A 20308-nucleotide genomic window follows, 5' to 3' on the forward strand; every position below is an offset into this window, starting at 1 on the left:
ACTAAGAAAGTAAGAATGTTCGAGAACGAAGATAAAAACTAACACGACTAACGACCGGAAAATTTGAAAGTCGTAAGTAAAACAAAAGCAAAAACCGACTGTAGCTGTGTGCGACTCAAGAGAGATATCTGATATTGATACAAGACAAATTAGAAGAAGCGTGTACGACAAAATGACATCACCAGACATCAGGAAATGCAGATACGTGTATTGTGTATAGGTACTTGTATTGTGAATAGTGCAAACATTCAGATAGACACATACTCGGTACAAACCTCGCAAACAATTATCAGAGGACGGACAAAACACTGCAGATAATTTGATTACAGATAACGTTATTCAATTACTGACTCATTGATTTACGTTTTATCAATGATGTGATTAACACGTTATTGCTCCCGCATAATTGTACATCCAGCTTCTATGACTATATGATAATGCATTGTAAATATTTTGTTAATGATTTTATTTAAAATATAATTTTGATTTTGGGATTTAATTTTCAGGTGTCATGGTTCAGAACTATAAAGCCATGAAACTTGAAATGTTACCTGGATATTTTCTAAGACCTGATCTGATTCTGGCAGCATCGGAACATGGCATCTGTCAATTCACAATTTCACGCAGGCCCTAAAACTAAAATCTCTTGTATACCATCGCCTAGTATGGACAACTTAATTCAGTTCAAGAATGGAATCTTCGTCTCTATAATTTATAAGCATGGCGCCCAAAATAATAGCCAAAGCAAAGGTTGAGACCTCAATTTAAACACAAGCGTTTAACAAATAATGACGATCGAAATTTTCTATTCAGCTTTTAAAGATCCATCGATCGGGTATAATCTGATAGGAACAAGTAATCCATGGAACATGTATCAAGGTCGAGCATATAACAGCAGCAAAGCTGTTTTTGGGCTACTCCTTATAGTTATACGCGAGTAAGGACAAAAGAACAAGCCTGTTCAGCAAATCAGAGGTTTCTCATTAATCAACAGTTTATTCCTCAAAGCGCTCCTTCATAAACTAAATCAAGACAAATGTATTACATTTATAGAGACTTGGTCCAAAACGACCTAGGTAAAAGCATACAACGTACCTTTACTGCATTTTATTCTATATTTGGATTTGTTAAACAGATAGCTTACATGTATGCTTTAATGTTTGTTTGGGGACCGGTTTTTTATACCCGGCCAATGTTTACAAAATAATATAATACATATTTAGGATTTAATTTCAACACTTATCTCGTTTAGACAAGAGGCTGGGAAATTTCATAGTGAAGCAAGAGTCATTAAGTTGCGAATTCCATTAAATATAATAAATTTATTTGTTACACTAAAAATAACGCAATCAATTTCTGCAAGTAAGCAAAACCTCTTACGTACCACAGGCTTTAAAACAAAGTCTAGATCATCATCATCACAGTTAATATATTGTTCAAATATATCATAACTCCAAAAATAAACTTTCATCATACACAACAAATATAAATCTTAACGGTTAGCTAAAACAACATACACGTGACAGGAATGCTTCAAGAAACACACGGTGGTCCTAGTAACTACAGTAACCGTAGCGATGACAAAAGTGACACTAAACAGCACAGAGATCCCTACAGGTTATATAGCCATTACTATATCGTGAATGTACTGTGTACAAGCTACTTTCGTTAGGTATTGTGCAAGCCAGTTTTGCCTTAATTATACCGAGGATAAAAAGTCATGTCGTTGAATATATTGATTTTTTACAATCTTGGAAGTGATGATGCGATTTAGCAGTGGCATATTCTCTTGTTCAAAAGGTTTACAAATTTCGAGAAAAGATATCCTTAGCTAACTTACATTTGTGGTTTAACAAAAACCAAAACGAAAGTACATTATATAATAAATATGTAACTTTTACAGAACCTTTAAACAGGTAATACTAATCTAAATTGTAATCTAATCCATATTTTCGGATATCAATACTTACTAATGGTAAGGTTTCGGCAATTCTATAAATGCTTTAATTAACTTCTAGGAATCAACAAAACATAAAAATACCACATTGCAACGGGATAACGTACAGGCCAAATACATTTAGAAAAGAGATCATGGCGCAGCCTGATAATCAATATAATTTTGTGAGGTGGTGGGTTCCTTAACCACAGGGATCGTATCCTTGACAACAGCCACCGTATCCCGAGTAACAGGGATATTATTGGTAGAAGAGGATTCGGGTGTCAGCATGGCATTGCTTTCAACACTCAGTCTTAACTTCGGCGGTGATTCAGGATGGTCAGTGTTATTGCGGATCCTGGTGTCCAGTATGAAAATTCCAGTTGGAACCATTTCCAGAACACTGAGTTGAGCCTCCATGTCTGAAGAAATGGGGTAGAGTCTGTCATTAGCTCGGTGTAGAAACACCCAGTTGTTAGAAAGCAATCCCGGAAGTCCAGGATTATTGGCGGAATGTTCTCGAACCCACCTCTCCACAGTTGGTCTGATGCTGTCCAGAGTGGATGAAGGTTGCACCATAACGATAGTCAGCGGGTGGGCCACCCTTTGGAGTTTCTCTAGAGAGCCATAGTTAGCCTGGAAATCATTAGCGGTGACCTTATGAAGCGCTATTTTAACGGGAGGTGTGTCGTCACTACAGGAGGGGGGTCCCACACTACACACACTGCTCTCCCCCACAGATATTGAGTTGAAGGATTTGCTCTCTCTACTCTTCCACCTCATCAACATCCGGGCTTGGTTCCTTCTGCTGATTTTAAAAGTAGAAGGAACAATATAACACGGTTCGCCGTCCACTTGACAATGAAGGGCTTTCTTCGTTTTAACGACAGCTTTTCTACACTGACATATCCGGCTCCCAGGTATTCCAACTTGAAGCGCAGCTATGGTTGGTGCTGAGAATAGTCCCACTACCTCAATGAATCCGTCGTCCATGGCCGCTGGGCGGGCTGCTCCTCGAGCCGTACCCCACGGGTTGACACCCCCAGAATAGCTCTTAATATTCAAAAATACAATGCAGTGAATTTTCTGCTCTCTGATTTTCTCGGTGTAGTCCTCACCATCACAAGTCAACTCGACAAATTTTGAGAGGTTTTTGTATTTTTGCTCAAACGTGTCGTACAGTCCACCCTTGAAATAAACAAATTTGTTGTACGCCCGACTATTGAATTTCTCTGGTTTTGCTTCTCTACCCGTATGAAACTGATACTGTATGTGAGCGTCCAATCCAATCCCGAAATAATTATTGAAGATATTGACAGGTAACCGTGTGGTGGCTTGCTCAATAGTGTCGTCATCCTTCGAGTTCTGAGAGTCCACTTCGTCCACAGAGGCTGAGTGAGGTGAGGTCGGGGTCAGCTGGCTGGAGTCTATATTCTCCACTACTATCTCCCACCGGTCTAAACAATGTACCACTGCGTCTGATACTTGAGATAAGATCTTGTCGATTGGTTCACCCGCATACGCGGCACCCCAGTTCAATACTCGTGCTAGGTCGTTGCCAGTGCCCAGAGGTAGGATAGCACAAGGGGGCAGGTTAATAAAGTTTAGTTTGTCAATCTCTGACAAGACCCAGCCGATTGTGCCATCTCCACCACAACACAATATCCGTAGATTTGCCACATTTTGATACAACTGAAGACCAAGGGTCGGTCCACCATCCATCATATCGAAAACTTGACGTGGATTTAAAAACCATTGAAAAGCGTGAATGAGAGAGGCGCCCTGATTCCCACCAGACTTAGGATTAACAAATACTAATAACGGTGTTTTAGTGGAGTTTGAGGATCCAACCTTTATATGAAAAGGTCGCCTAGCCTCCTCTTTTTCGTGATCCTGACGTTTCCTGTGGTTTCCCCGTTTTGAGGAACAAGATGAGGGACGAGTCGAATAACTAATTTTCCTCTTGTCCGGTTTCTTGTTGTTTTTACTGGTGAACACAATCCAGTTGGGGGGCACTATGATCTGTTCGGAGTCTCCCAACGTACAGTGGTCCTCAATGAGACTGAGAGTAAAACAGGAGGTGTGGTAAATGTCCTTACACCATGAACAGCTGACTGCAATGAAGGACTTGCTGTTTCTCCCCGTACTCCAGCCTCCACTTTTAGTGAGTGTCTTGTTACAGCCCCTGCATTTAGTCCCGAACCCTTTCCTTTGCAGCACCCAATGATGAGGCGTCCAGGCCTCTTTTTTGAAACTAGCATCTCTGAATGTAGTCCGGCACCGAACTGAAAGATCCTCCCGGCACTCCTCATGTACTACCATGTGGCACGCGGCGCATTTGACCTTGAGGCGCTTGTCCCCCTTGCTTCTGCAATCCTTGTCGGGGGTGGTCAGAGCGCACATGGCACCACCCTCGTAGTTATACCAGTAGTGTGCACCGTTTACTGCCCCCTCCATCCATTCGGTCATGTTGGCGGGGGACCTGCGCGGGACCTGTTGGCGGGGGACCTGCGCGGCTGGTGGTTGGAGGCGAGTACACACCGCCACTAATCATAACCACTCGAGATGTGTCGGTACACGCGCATCACTCTTCACATCCTACAAAACACAGGTTAGTTGGTAATAATATGCTAAAGATACACGTGCAAATGTACACGTGCAAAACATACACGTGTATAGCAACATTAACGGTCTTAAACACGCCGCTGCTGCAGAAGCCATCATAATTACACATTAAAAGTAAAAGCAAAGATGTGTGTACAAGCAATAAGACAAAGAGAGATTTAAATGTATTGAATAACAATACTACTGCTGCTCAGGAAATACTATCACACGACCCGCTGCCCACTAAAAACCACAGAAACAAAAGAATTGTTAACATGAAAAAAGGACGAAGGGTGCTGGGTTACAATAATCGCAGACTGAGCAGAACTACATGTACCACTCAGAGGACGTGTGTGTGCAGACTTGCTGCTCTCTGCGTCCCTTCCCTCTCTCTCTCTCTCTCTCTCTCTCTCTCTACTCTCGAAATACAATACCCCAGCTCACTTACAACGTCACTGCATAACCGCACAATCAGAAACGCTTATACCTACTTAACCTGATTAAACTCCCTCCGGTAACGTACATGGTTTAATCTCCGCCGGGAGGTGTGTGACGTCACTGCCGGGAGGTGTGTGACGTCACTGACCAGGGCGCGACGTAGTTTTTCTCAAATATCTGTCAGCTTGTATGCGTCACAGACGAGAGCAAAGCTACGTTTAACTATGGGAGCAGGGTGGGAAAGGGTGTAAGAAGGAAGAGGGAACTTTGCAAAACTGGGGGAGCATTCCGGTTAATAAGATCAATTATACAACAGGATCAAAGTGCGATAACATTTACAAGAACTTCTAACGTGTTGAGCTAACAAGAGCGTTTGCAGAAAGTGCACGTGGGCATCCAACACGTGCGCTGGTTCGCCAGTTGGCAGCACGTGGGACAAACAGGGCCATTTGATTCGCCGGAGCAACCAAAGAGGAGTGCTACACAGTTTTCCATCTACATTACAACATTCTGGTAGTGTTGACGGCCTGTGACGCGAGAAAATCACGTGACGTTGTCATGACACTCCACGTGGTGATTATACCATGATTTGATTGGACGAGACAATCTACCCCTCTTCCTGATTGGACGAGAACGTTTCTACGAAGGCAGTGTACAATATTTGCTATAAACCCATTACTTAGCCAGCTCACAGTACATAGAAGTCTCATTTAGTACGGACTTTTTTCGGGTTTCTCCCACGTATTTTAATGTTAAGAGTGCAGCGCTGCTGCTCCGCGCATCCGTACAACAATTCCCGCTTCTCAGCCGACAGCTTAATGATAATACGTAACAAAACGAAAGCAAAGTGAACAGAACCAAGTAAGAGCTGGTTGTGATCTGAGCATCAGGGCGTACTGGAGCGGTTCAAAAGTAAAATTTTCCTCAGACAACAGTTTACAAGATAGGAGATCTGTAAACGTAGTAATATTCCCGACATCGCGCCACTTGCATTGACAGAAGTAGAGTTGCGACTAGTCAGGAGGCGAGGTCGCTGTCACGTGACATAAATTAACCAGTAATCGTGCGAGTTGACGGAAATCAAACCATGATCTTACTTAGCGGAAAAAGTAGACAGGTCTGCCAAGGGCCACTACCGGGGCAATACCGGACGGAAACCAGTAGCCATTAATTCATTCATAAGACATCTCATTTACTAATACATCGTGCAATATCTTCCTAAGATGGGGCAATTTGCGATCATTTTGAAGGACAGATTAAGTGATTTTTAAAAAGAAAATGCGCAGTCACAATTAACAAGACAATTGCTATGATCACCTCTTATGAAAAATGTCGATCATTGCAAGAACGCGTTTTAAAATCGATAGAGTAAAATCTTACTTTCATTTTATGCGAGAACTAGCGATACTTTTATACGAGAAATTACAATCGCTCTGCACAATAACTTAATCGTTAAGCCCATAACTGCAAGTTATGCAGCTGCATTATTCAAAAAAATACAACCGTAGTTCAACAAAAAACAACCATGGGATCAGCAATCATTGCGACATATCATTTCCGAGTAAAACAAACCCCAACAAAATATCAACGTACGAAAAGGTAAGCTATAAAATGGGCGGGTTCAAAGAAACGCAGTAAACTATCCTACGTATAACCATGACGTAAGAAAAGTTATATAGAGGATGCAATAAATGCAATAAATGAATTTAAAGAATGTAGAAGGATAGCAGCAACAGGGACCTACGACATAGCTTATAAACCGGCCTATCGAGTCGTGCACAATCATTTGAATAACGAACTGTGCAGCCTGTATTGAGTACAAGGTATGTCATTACTGCATTATTTGCAGTGATGGAGGGAGGGAGGGAGGGGTGGAGGGAGGGAGGGGTGGAGGGAGGGAGGGAGGGAGTGAGGGAGAGAGAGAGAGAGAGAGAGAGAGAGAGAGAGAGAGAGAGAGAGAGAGAGAGAGAGAGAGAGAGAGAGAAAAAGAGAGGGGGGGGGGCGGAGGGAGCGGCGAAGGGAAGGGGGGGAGGGAGGGAGGGAGGGAGGGGTGGAGGGAGGGAGGGGTGGAGGGAGGGAGGAAGGGAGGGAGGGAGGGAGGGAGGGAGGGAGGGAGGGAGGGAGGGAGGAAGGGGTGGAGGGAGGGAGGGGTGGAGGGAGGGAGGGGTGGAGGGAGGGAGGAAGGGAGGGAGGGCAGACCAAACCCCTAGTCGTTGTTGTTGAGACGAGTAGAGAAATGAGATTCTCAATACATTCTTACAAGGAAGCCATCCCATCATTATGATATATATATATATAATATATATATATATGTGTGTGTGTCATTGTCATTGAAGTTGTGCAATCACAATTGACGATGATTGAACGTCATATGTTACGTTAAGGGAAGGTCAAGACCCACAGATTTTTGATAGAAATAGAATTACAACCTGGGAGTTATGACATATTATTCGAGTAGATACAATTCAGCTAAAATAGAAAATAATGGCCTGATCAACCCAATGAAATTCAAAGTGAATAATTACGTATATTATAAAGGAGCAAGATACCAGTAGATTGTCGGCCTTTACCCGGTCATAAACACATTCATTTTACAGACGTAGTGAAAATACACATCTTGGTGAGTTGGCTCGCGTGCTGCTAAAAAGTCAAATTGCAACGCCCACAGAGTGCTAATGCTCTTGCTTAATCACCGGCGCGGAATAACCGACCAACTGCAACCCCTCATTACCGTCACGTGACGTGCACGAACCAATCAGGAGGCTGCATTTTGCTAACGTCAGCACTAGCGAACATACGCAAATTTGGGACGAATTGACGGGCAGCAAAGTAATTTGTACTGATTGGACAATATAATATAGGTATTATATAGGTAATTAGGTTTAACATGCTTGCAGGTAAATGGTAAAATATGCATACTTAATTAGAACAGGAATGAAGTTATGGTTAGTATGGAAAGTGTGGCGCATCAAGTTTAAACTGGTTTTAATTTTAAATGAAAGAAAACAACGGTACAAAAAACCTCGCGTATTTGACTTTAATGCCCCATTCGGGCTGAAAAATTCAGGCTATATAATTAAGCGACAATTTGGTTGTAATTCCATGGATTAATATTATAGTGGAATTCCAAGCATTATTTATTCGTTGGAATTCCACCGTTGAACATATCTCTGCTTCTAAGATTCTGCTAGATTCATGGGAGAGGGAAATCTTCGAATACAGTAAATTATTTATAGTCATTGACAAAATACCATAAAAACTTGGTGTTTTTATTAATGAACATGTAATATTAATAATATGTATATTTAATTTTAAGTGTAAAGGAAGAAATGTGTAGATAGTAGGGCAACAACTATCTCGACAAACAACAATGCAGATTTGATTTAGGTAAAGACATTGTGATGGTGCATACAACAGCCAAAAGAGCAAACAATTGAAGAAGTAGCCTGCTCCTTTATAAAGACTGTCCATCTAATTAAACTAAAAACTAGCTTACACATGGAGAAACGAGAGAGTACATAATATATGCTATTGAACACTGCTACGTTGCTTTCTAAGCTACCAGCCGGACATTTATTATTGTGCTGACTGCTGCTACTTTATACTTAATTCCTACTTTTATGACGTCATCCTTACTTTTATGACGTCATCCTTTAGATGAAGTTCTGGATAGATCTGAAACAAATGACGTCAGAGACAAAAGAGTTTCGACCTATCAAACCACAGCGTAATTGTATCAACATTCAAGAATTCGCATATTATGTAAACCAGCGTAAAGGGTTAGGGTTTTTGAAAAGCTTTGTAATTTATAAACAATAGCAATGTGTAAAGTGTGGAGCGTTGTAGAGGGTCTAAAATTACCAACATTTTCACGCGAAAGATACATTATGTATTAAAAATATCTTAATCTTATGCCAAGCTTCCTATAATGTGAAAAATAAACTCCTTACACAAACTGCTGCTTTATAAATTAACTAAAAGGCCCGTGGTCACAGGGAGGAAGCTAATGGCATACTTAATCATAGTAAGTTTTTATCGCATCAAAAATATCCGTCACATCCGAAAATACTGCAGATTAAAATGTAGCTCGCACTAAACATAACGTTATTACTACAAAGCCGATCAAAATGTCGCTCGCAAATCTTTGCACGTGCGCGTTTCAACACCGTTACTATGGTTACTACGCAACTTGTATTTGTTTACTTAATTTGCACGTGGGCGGTCGTACATACATTCTACAGAATAATTCTTTGAATTATAAGTAATAGAAAAACCGTGGTTACAGGGAGGAAGCTAAAAGTATTTTTTGTTAGTAAGTTTAAATCGCGTCAAAATATCCTACACAACCGAAGATACAGCTGATTAAAATGTTGCTCGCACTAAACACAACGTAATATCAACGAAACCGATAAAAATGCCGTTTTAACAATCTTTGCGCGTGCACGTGCGTGTAACGACCCTCGTTACCATGGTTACTTTGCAACCTTTTGCTTTTTACCTAATTTGCACGTGTGCGGTCGTACATCATCAGCAGAAATAATTCTCTGAAATATAAGTAAGATAAGATAAACCATGTAAAACACATGATGGCGATAGAAAGCGTGTGAGGGTAAAAAGGGCCGGGGAGCTCTTACAAAATTAGACAATAAGCACGACCAACGACCTGTAGAGATATAATATATGGGGTCGTCTTTACAAGTTTACAAAACACCTATCAAATTAGCAGTTGTGAATGCTCAAACTAACGTAGTGGCGCTATAATGGCAGGTACTAGTAGAGAAATAACACTGGGTGCTGGAGATCATGGAAAAGGATCTCTAGTGGGGATGTAAAGGTGATCTGTTTAACTCTAACAGAGGAGAGGAGAGAGGAGAGGAGAGGAGAGGAGAGGAGAGGAGATGAGAGGAGAGGAGAGGAGAGGAGAGGAGAGGAAAGGAGAGGAGAGGAGAGGAGAGGAGAGGAGAGGAGAGGAGAGGAGAGGAGAGGAGAGGAGAGGAGAGGAGAGGAGAGGAGAGGAGAGGAGAGGAGAGGAGAGGAGAGGAGAGGAGAGGAGAGGAGAGGAGAGGAGAGGAGAGGAGAGGAGAGGAGAGGAGAGGAGAGGAGAGGAGAGGAGAGGAGAGGAGAGGAGAGGAGAGGAGAGGAGAGGAGAGGAGAGGAGAGGAGAGGAGAGGAGAGGAGAGGAGAGGAGAGGAGAGGAGAGGAGAGGAGAGGAGAGGAGAGGAGAGGAGAGGAGAGGAGAGGAGAGGAGAGGAGAGGAGAGGAGAGGAGAGGAGAGGAGAGGAGAGAGTTGCCAGGAGTCAGTAGAGATTTCCCTAATTCCTTTATATTAACTGATCCAGGTAGCACACACAAAGCGAACAGCTAGCTTCCTGGCCTCTCCCTTCCTACCCTTCATTTGTAGTTAGGCTGCATGTTGTACACTAGATAACCAATATAACAATGGTGAGTACTTATGGTATAAGATCAGTAGTATAGACCTCTGACGCACGTGTGTGAGAGAGCAACCTGGAGCAAGGTTTTTAGGCTCCGTTAAAAACTCCAGGAAGTTTCCAGATGCTCTCTAATAGTGTGTTAAGTTGCCTTTGTGTAATTGTATATTGACTAATGAAGGGGCTGAAACTGGGTGTGGTGCAGGAACTGGGAATTGTGTGTATATCAGGATGCAGAGACTGAATAAGTTTTAAAGTTATTTACTCTGGGTCACCCTGTGTATTCTGATCTCCAACCTGGACATACGTCTCAAGTTTGCTCCCTAAATCAAAACCAAACACTACTACTGTATATAAATAACAGTACTGTATATAAACAATAAATATAACAAATAATGTGAGGGTCTCACGAGAAGATTTCAAGCCTCATATTGTGTGTTTCCCTTCAACTACAACACAAGACTAATTAAGCTGCTAAAATAGATCCTGCTTATATATAATATAGCCTAGGAAAGTTTAATCTTTTTACTCGTTAGGTTTAAGTGAGGTGACAATAGTATGTTATTGTATAAACATGAGGGTACCTGCATGGATGGGTACGCCATCACACAATCAGGTGATTCTCATCTTAGAGCAGCTCGCCAAAGGTATTCATATTTGAGGCAGGCAGGTATAGAGGCAGGTATAGAGGCAAGTCCCTGGGTTAGCGTGAGAATGTAAGAGGGGGAACAGAAAGTGAAGCGGAGATAGAACTGAAGTTAGTACAAATAACAGTACAAGGAACTGAGACTGAACTAATTTCTGTCAAATTATGTCCAATTCTCCCACATTGCAGCAAAACAAGATAGAAAGGCTTCGGCCATACGTTCTAACAAATTTATTTGTAGTCTAAATTCTTTTGATAATATGGGTGATGTTTCAAACGATTGAACTTGACAATGAACTCAGTGTAATTTAAAGGTAATAAGTTGCCAAGAACTTTTATTTGATAAAGTCACTACCTGGCATGTGAATTTTTCTCCCACTCTCAAAACACCACAAGGTTAAACTAATCCAGGACAAACTAATATCGATCGTGCATAAATGTTACAGCAAGAATGTAGAAATTCCTTCTGATCATTTGCATTGACGTTTATACTTGGATCGGGTACAGTAATTGGGCTTGCAGGAGGATTCCAGGTCCTGGCACCATGACGAAGTTGGACAATTTGAGCAGTGTATCAGTGCACAGTTGCTGTGAACCAAGAGTCGGGACAATGTCATCCCGGGCACGTGACACGAACAAACAGATTTGATTGGCTTCCAGATTTGAGGCGTTCCAGTGATTGGATAATGTGCTCTTGTCGATTGAACTTAATTAATTGCGATGTGGTGAGTGTCTGCCTGGGAGCGTGGAGACGCACTGCCAAGCAAGGAGCCGCAGGGTCGCATAGAGTCGCTTAGCAACCAATCACCATCACGTGCTGGCATATCAACCAATACCTGACCAGGTATAACCTGACCACGTATAACCTAACCAGGTATAACCTGACCACGTATAACCTGACCAGGTATAACCTGACCACGTATAACCTGACCAGGTATAACCTGACCACGTATAACCTGACCAGGTATAACCTGACCACGTATAACCTGACCAGGTATAACCTGACCACGTATAACCTGACCACGTATAACCTGACCACGTATAACCTGACCACGTATAACGTGACCAAGTATAACCTGACCACGTATAACCTGACCACGTATAACCTGACCACGTATAACCTGACCACGTATAACCTGACCACGTATAACCTGACCACGTATAACCTGACCACGTATAACCTGACCACGTATAACCTGACCACGTATAACCTGACCACGTATAACCTGACCACGTATAACCTGACCAGGTATAACCTGACCAGGTATAACCTGACCACGTATAACCTGACCATGTTTAACCTGACCACGTATAACCTGACCACGTATAACCTGACCACGTATAACCTAACCACGTATAACCTGACCACGTATAACCTGACCACGTATAACCTGACCACGTATAACCTGACCACGTATAACCTGACCACGTTTAACCTGACCACGTATAACCTGACCACGTATAACCTGGACCAGGTATAACCTGACCAGGTATAACCTGACCAGGTATAACCTGACCACGTATAACCTGACCATGTTTAACCTGACCACGTATAACCTGACCACGTATAACCTGACCACGTATAACCTAACCACGTATAACCTGACCACGTATAACCTGACCACGTATAACCTGACCACGTATAACCTGACCACGTATAACCTGACCACGTTTAACCTGACCACGTATAACCTGACCACGTATAACCTGACCACGTATAACCTGACCACGTATAACCTGACCACGTATAACCTGACCACGTATAACCTGACCACGTATAACCTGACCACGTATAACCTGACCACGTATAACCTGACCACGTATAACCTAACCACGTATAACCTGACCACGTATGACCGGGTCGCATATAATCGGTTCACGTGTCACCCGATTTAACAAAACAAGGATGATTTTGGAATCTGGCAGGAAGAAATCGGAATTTGACAAGATTTTTCTCTTCAAGGGTTCTACTCGTATTCCCAAGAAGCCAAGATAAAGGAGCTCAGTAAAATAATCGACCGTGAAATAGCAGAAACTATGACGTGGAGCAGCTATCTAGGGTAATTGTACTTAATAGAAGCAGGAAGTAACACGCACTTTGATCGTGTCGGATGTAAACAAAGAAGGGGGCCTTTTAGTGCATGTTGTTCATACCTAGGAACAAAGATAATAGGACATGACAAGTAATAAATCATTTAAGATCTAACAATTAATTGGATTAGTACTCCGTCCCGTACGTGTGCAAGAAGGACAACAATTAATACAATCCAAGAAGTTGGAGTGAAATTCATTAAATATGATGCGATAAGTCAAGAAAGTTGATTAACCAAATCAAAATTAAAAGTTTGATGCATAGCCAAATGGACAGCATAATTGGTATATATATAATTATATATTATAATGTTATGAATAAGTATGTAAATTCTAACATTTATAACACGCTTCGACATTTAAATATAGCCAACGAAGATGTACATTCAAGTCATTCAAGCGAAACTTAGTATGGAAATATCAAGATTATGCACTTTTATATCAGTTCAGAATTTATAGACAAATATTAGGAATATCATCAAAAGCTATGTGGAAATAAAATGTTTTTAGGGCATTTTAAAAACAATCTATAGTTAATAACTCCCTCACTAATAGATGTAAACAATCAGCAGCACAATGTGCAAGTAACTGGAAGGTATAAAGTAAAACAATGACCATACATTGAGAACACGATGTATAATAATTAGATTGAGGTAATGGAGGGATGTAATGAACTACAATGTACATAGTACATTGACTGGTACAAGGATGCATATTCAGTAGTAACTACAGTACAGCGCACGCTCTGCGCTATGTGTAATAGGTTAATGAGCACAATACGACTCCCAATTATCCACCACAAACTACCAATCACGAGGCTCCATTCACTTCACTGGCCAATCACGAGGCTCCATTTACTTCACTGGCCAATCACGAGGCTCCATTTACTTCACTGGCCAATCACGAGGCTCCGCCCTTCCTCGCTAGCCAAGAGAGGCACAGCGTCTGCCAATAGTCAGCACAGAAAATCGTGTCAGTATCAATTACAACTACACAGCGCCTGGCGAACAACTTACCAATCGCACGTCAGACTGACCACAAATGGACCACTCAGAGAGCGGGATTCGTGTCACGTGACACACACTGACCTACAGGAGAGCTGGGTTTTGCTGACGTCAGCAGGGAACTGGTAATGAGCTGGCGAGAGAGCGAACCCGAGGTAATCAGACGTGTACACACAATGCTACCTCATCTTATTGGTCAGCTGTTCTTGGATGTGATTGGAGGAAAAAAGTTGATCTTGTCGGTGATTGGGTGTTTGAAGAGCTGTTCTTTGCTCTGATTTGAAGACAAAAGAGTTGTTCTTGTCAATGATTGGGTGTTTGAAGAGCTGTTCTTTGCTCTGATTGAAAGACAAAAGAGTTGTTCTTGTCGGTGATTGGGTGTTTGAAGAGCTGTTCTTTGCTCTGATTGGAAGACAAAAGAGTTGTTCTTGTCGGTGATTGGGTGTTTGAAGAGCTGTTCTTTGCTCTGATTGGAAGACAAAAGAGTTGTTCTTGTCGGTGATTGGGTGTTTGAAGAGCTGTTCTTTGCTATGATTGGAAGACAAAAGAGTTGTTCTTGTCGGTGATTGGGTGTTTGAAGAGCTGTTCTTTGCTATGATTGGAAGACAAAAGAGTTGTTCTTGTCAATGATTGGGTGTTTGAAGAGCTGTTCTTTGCTCTGATTGAAAGACAAAAGAGTTGTTCTTGTCGGTGATTGGGTGTTTGAAGAGCTGTTCTTTGCTCTGATTGGAAGACAAAAGAGTTGTTCTTGTCGGTGATTGGGTGTTTGAAGAGCTGTTCTTTGCTCTGATTGGAAGACAAAAGAGTTGTTCTTGTCGGTGATTGGGTGTTTGAAGAGCTGTTCTTTGCTATGATTGGAAGACAAAAGAGTTGTTCTTGTCGGTGATTGGGTGTTTGAAGAGCTGTTCTTTGCTCTGATTTGAAGACAAAAGAGTTGTTCTTGTCAGTGATTGAGTGTTTGAAGAGCTGTTCTTTTCTCTGATTGGAAGACAAAAGAGTCGTTCTTTGCTGTAATTGGGGGTAAGAGTTGTTTTTGGGCCATGGCTGTGATTGTAAAATTGTAGAGTTGAGATGATGGAACATATGCTAACTATTATAGTATTATGGGGGGGGGGGGGTGGGGGGGAGGAGATGGAACAGTGTGGGGGGGGGGGGGCTTCAATAGCGCTGTCAAACGAACAAGCTGTCCGACAAAGTGACAAAGTGACAAAGTGACACAGTGACAAAGTGAATAAACTAAGACAAACCATGTTTGAGCTGGTAAATGTTTTCTCAAGTTTGCTTTGACTAGTAAGTTTAACAATATAATAAGATTTAGATTTAATATTAATATAATTTACTTAAAAAAAGAAAGATTTACTAGCAAGTTTACTAGTAAGTTGCTTTGACTAGTAAGTTTAACAATAGCAAAGATTAACACCAGAGCAATTTATTGAACCCGTTTATATCTGACGTTAATTCCAGAACTTACGTTTTAAAAACTTTTAATTTTCCAATGTAGAGATTTGGCTTTGTAGAGAAATAAGGAAACTTGAAGTGATTGTGTTAATTGGGGGGTGGGGGGGCAGTTATTTTTTGAAAACATGTCTTATTATATAATATTATATATATTATTACATTATTACATTATTATATTCGGCGGTTTGCCCGATAAGAACAAAACAATTGAACTTATAGCTATATATAATACAAAAATACCTTGGCTGTTGAGTGCCTGAGCGCGAAACTAAGCCAAGGTATTATTTGTTATAATTATTTCCGGGAATAATTCCAGGAATATAATTATAATAATTAATAATGTCAGCTCTTATCCTCCTGTAACTTGTCCCTCTCAATATCCTCATCACATTCTGTATAGGTAATTGTATGGGTCATCAGTGTAAACACCCTATTTTACCACCACCTACTGACAGTACTTTGTAGGCATTACTTATCGTCAGAACACAGCATCATGATGATGACACTGGTGCAAACTAGCGACACACTAGCGACGAACTAGCGACACACTGTCGCAATCTTCCAAACTCACTAAGTCGCCAGAATGAAGCGGCTACTTACCTACTTACTTAAGTTATGTCATAGATGTGTTAAATTGGAAGAATATTGAGTTGTTGAGTAGGAGCCTGCTATCAAACCAAGTGACAACAAACCTAATAAAACAAGGACAAAGCAGACTATGACAAATAAGGACAAAGTAGGATTACAAATTCCAGAAAGTACGAAACACACAGCAGGGAGCAACACACCCCTCTCTCTGAGCGAGAGAGAGAGAGAGAGAGAGAGAGAGAGAGAGAGAGAGAGAGAGAGAGAGAGAGAGAGAGAGAGAGAGAGAGAGAGAGAGAGAGAGAGAGAGAGAGAGGAGAGAGAGAGAGAGAGAGAGAGAGAGTAAGCAAGGCAAGCTAATGTAGCGGTTCAAAATAACCCCCGAATGCCTTATAAGACTTAATTGTAAGGAACGCTTCCCCCGAATGAGCTCTTGTCGGTGGAACCAGGCTCCGAACGGTGTGATGTAGGGTCACGAGATGTAAACAGCGACAATGCATTCGTTGGGTAGGAGCCGTTTGATTGGTTGTCAGGTTGGTGACGAGATGAGGGTTTGGGCAGGGTGAGCTGGGATAATATCGTCAGCAAGTTCTCTTTGTGCAATGTTAGGATCCCATGCAGGACTGTAGGGCTCGGCATAATAGATAGTGCATAATAGATTGTGCATGACTGTCATTGTGCATGACGGCCGACGCGGTTCGCAGAGGTGTTGCAAGAAAATAGGAGATTTCAACTTGAGGTGAACGTTTCTGCAGGAAATGCAAGTGGAGAAATGGCAAGTTTTTCAAATGTTGATTGTTTATTTCGAAACTTTATAGATATATAAATATATTCTAATACATATAATCTAAAATTTCCACACAATTTGTTAATGAAAACCAGACTTGAGTAACACTACAGCCACCCAATCTCTGGCTAATCTGGTCATATTTTAGAAAATTGCATTGTAAAACCTATTACACTGGAATAAGTCAATTACCGTTGGTTAACAAAGTTTTTTCTAAAACAAATTCTCAATCAAGAAAACATTTCCATCTACGAAATGCTAATTTTTTTCTCCCTGCGCTGATAAGACACAAAAAACATTGATCTTCTCAGAGAGAATATAAGCGCAATAACACCAGCAACTTCAATCCAAGTAGAGTTTGGTAAAACATCAAGTTTACCTGTACAAGAAGTAGAGCAGACTGCCATATTTGGAATAATTGGTTTACCGCGAAACCATACCCAGACGTGAAGTAGAACGTCTAATTACTGTACTATAGATAAATACTCAAACACCTAAAAGCCTTCCAAAACAATGTGATTATAAGATCGTCGCAACTGAAAAGTTGTATGCGAAATGTGAGGAAACAGTTGATTTATAAGAAAACCAAGTGATTGTTACCCCGAGCTGTTAGTCTTGAGCTTACAGAAACACGGAACCTGCGGGCGGAGTAGCGTGGAGAAGTGACGAAAGTGACGACAATTGAAGTTGTATACGGTGACTGGTGAGGCAATCACATGAAATGTTTCATGATTGTATACACGGCAGGTCTCTTTGGATGGAATTGTGTACACGTTGCAATGCCTCCCACCAAGAAACCGTGAGAGGTAGAGTATCAACTGTGGAGAGTAACTTCAATATTCGCTCAAGAAAATGGGAGATCAGCTGATAATATACCGTGAGAGGTAGAGTACCAACTGTGGAGAGTAACTTCAATATTGGCTCAATAAAATGGGAGATCAGCTGATAATATACCGTGAGAGGTAGAGTACCAACTGTGGAGAGTAACTTCAATATTGGCTCAATAAAATGGGAGATCAGCTGATAATATACCGTGAGAGGTAGAGTACCAACTGTGGAGAGTAACTTCAATATTCGCTCAATAAAATGGGAGATCAGCTGATAATATACCCGTGAGAGGTAGAGTACCAACTGTGGAGAGTAACTTCAATATTGGCTCAATAAAATGGGAGATCAGCTGATAATATACCGTGAGAGGTAGAGTACCAACTGTGGAGAGTAACTTCAATATTCGCTCAATAAAATGGGAGATCAGCTGATAATATACCGTGAGAGGTAGAGTACCAACTGTGGAGAGTAACTTCAATATTGGCTCAATAAAATGGGAGATCAGCTTGATAATATACCGTGAGAGGTAAGAGTACCAACTGTGGAGAGTAACTTCAATATTCGCTCAATAAAATGGGGAGATCAGCTGATAATATACCGTGAGAGGTAGAGTACCAACTGTGGAGAGTAACTTCAATATTCGCTCAATAAAATGGGAGATCAGCTGATAATATACCGTGAGAGGTAGAGTACCAACTGTGGAGAGTAACTTCAATATTGGCTCAATAAAATGGGAGATCAGCTGATAATATACCGTGAGAGGTAGAGTACCAACTGTGGAGAGTAACTTCAATATTCGCTCAATAAAATGGGAGATCAGCTGATAATATACCGTGAGAGGTAGAGTACCAACTGTGGAGAGTAACTTCAATATTGGCTCAATAAAATGGGAGATCAGCTGATAATATACCGTGAGAGGTAGAGTACCAACTGTGGAGAGTAACTTCAATATTGGCTCAATAAAATGGGAGATCAGCTGATAATATACCGTGAGAGGTAGAGTACCAACTGTGGAGAGTAACTTCAATATTGGCTCAATAAAATGGGAGATCAGCCGATAATATACCGTGAGAGGTAGAGTACCAACTGTGGAGAGTAACTTCAATATTGGCTCAATAAAATGGGAGATCAGCTGATAATATACCGTGAGAGGTAGAGTATCAACTGTGGAGAGTAACTTCAATATTGGCTCAATAAAATGGGAGATCAGCCGATAATAAGGTCCGCTGCATGATAAGAGCTTCTAAAAGGTCAGTTTAACATGAAGGACGCGTTGGATTGACCTGTTTAACCGATTAAAAGTGACCATGTTGTTGACAAATTGTAACACTACCCACGTAGCTCTAACAGACACGACTTCTGGCCGTTAAAGTGGACGCATAACCGCCACCAAAACGCACGGCAAGTAGGTGACGTGAGAGAGAGATGTCATTACTGAATTATTTGCAGTGAGGGATGGAAGGGTGGAGGGAGAGACAGACAGAGAGAGAGAGAGAGACAGACAGACAGACAGACAGACAGACAGACAGAAGATAGAACCTGGTGATTACAGACAGTATGAGAGCTGTATGGTTCAAATAGCGGCTGTTTTAACTCTGTTTAATGTGATTGTGTCTGTATTTAGAGAGTACTGAGTACTATTACTTAGAGAGAATGTGATTGTGTTGTAGTAGTAGTGACTTGACTTGACTTACTTAAAGGCGGGTAGTGTTCCTGAAATCCATTAACAACAGTTCTCCACAGCTTTCTGTCCTCCATCAATTTAGCTATCTCATCTACTGACTTCAGCCCAGTATCTACTGTTAGGTTATCTAGTAGTGTTAAGTGAAGTCGCCCCCTGTTAGTATGCCCATGACTCGGCTTCCAGAGGATCAGTTTATTCCGGATGTCGATGAGCATTGAGCATGACCTGCAAGTCTGAGCCTTCGTTGGGTTATCTTGGAGCTGACTTTAGGAAGTTCACCGTACATGCTGTGGTTGCTGACATGATCTCGATATTGATTAAAATTCTTAACATTCATTCTTAACATTCGCGTATAGCAACCATCAACCATCTTCTCTAACCTTTTCGTCATAGTCCGAGTCTCGGAACCGTACAAAAGCACCGACTCGACTAGTGCTGTAAACACTCTGATCTTGATAGACTTCCTAAGCTTAGAATTCCAAAGTTTTTTGAGTGTGTGGCATGCTCCCCATGCTCTTCCTTTCCTAACCCTGATATCACTCTCACTGTCTCTGATTCTAGAACCCAGGTAAGTGAAGTCTTCCACATGCTCTATTGTGTGTATCAGGATTCTCGATGTTCTGAGTAATGAGTTTGGTTTTCCCTTCGTTCATTCTAAGTCCCACTGTAGCAGCAACCCTTTCTACCTCTTTCAACAGTGTTTCTGCCTTCTTTACAGTATCCGCTATCAGAGCAATGTCATCCGCAAAACCTGTGTCCGATATCTTCTACTGTAGTAGTAGTTAGAAGTGGCTATTGGAGAGTACAGTACTGAGTAC

The 20308-nt window shown here is 41.5% G+C and overlaps 4 protein-coding genes across 5 annotated transcripts in view; all 4 read right to left on the reverse strand.

The window, feature by feature from the left end:
• Positions 1-20308, reverse strand: part of LOC134818590 (cdc42-interacting protein 4 homolog) — a 72032-nt gene that overhangs the window by 31526 nt on the left and 20198 nt on the right. The window lies entirely within an intron of this gene.
• LOC134818591 (mitochondrial adenyl nucleotide antiporter SLC25A24-like) overlaps positions 1-20308 on the reverse strand; it is a 51339-nt gene that overhangs the window by 4543 nt on the left and 26488 nt on the right. The gene's annotated exons all lie outside the window — the stretch shown is intronic.
• LOC134818589 (diacylglycerol kinase iota-like) lies at positions 1296-4535 on the reverse strand. Its single transcript, XM_063828216.1, has one exon. The coding sequence runs from the start codon at positions 4403-4405 to the stop codon at positions 2090-2092; it is 2316 nt and encodes a 771-aa protein (XP_063684286.1). The 5' UTR covers positions 4406-4535; the 3' UTR covers positions 1296-2089.
• LOC134818047 (prisilkin-39-like) lies at positions 5148-12920 on the reverse strand. Its single transcript, XM_063827458.1, is given in 3 exon segments — positions 5148-5253; positions 11970-12474; positions 12536-12920. Coding segments are annotated over 3 exon segments (996 nt in total).

The sequence above is a fragment of the Bolinopsis microptera genome, chromosome 7, assembly GCF_026151205.1.
Source record: "Bolinopsis microptera isolate Bmic1 chromosome 7, MBARI_Bmic_1.0, whole genome shotgun sequence".
Classification (NCBI taxonomy): Eukaryota; Metazoa; Ctenophora; class Tentaculata; order Lobata; family Bolinopsidae; genus Bolinopsis; species Bolinopsis microptera.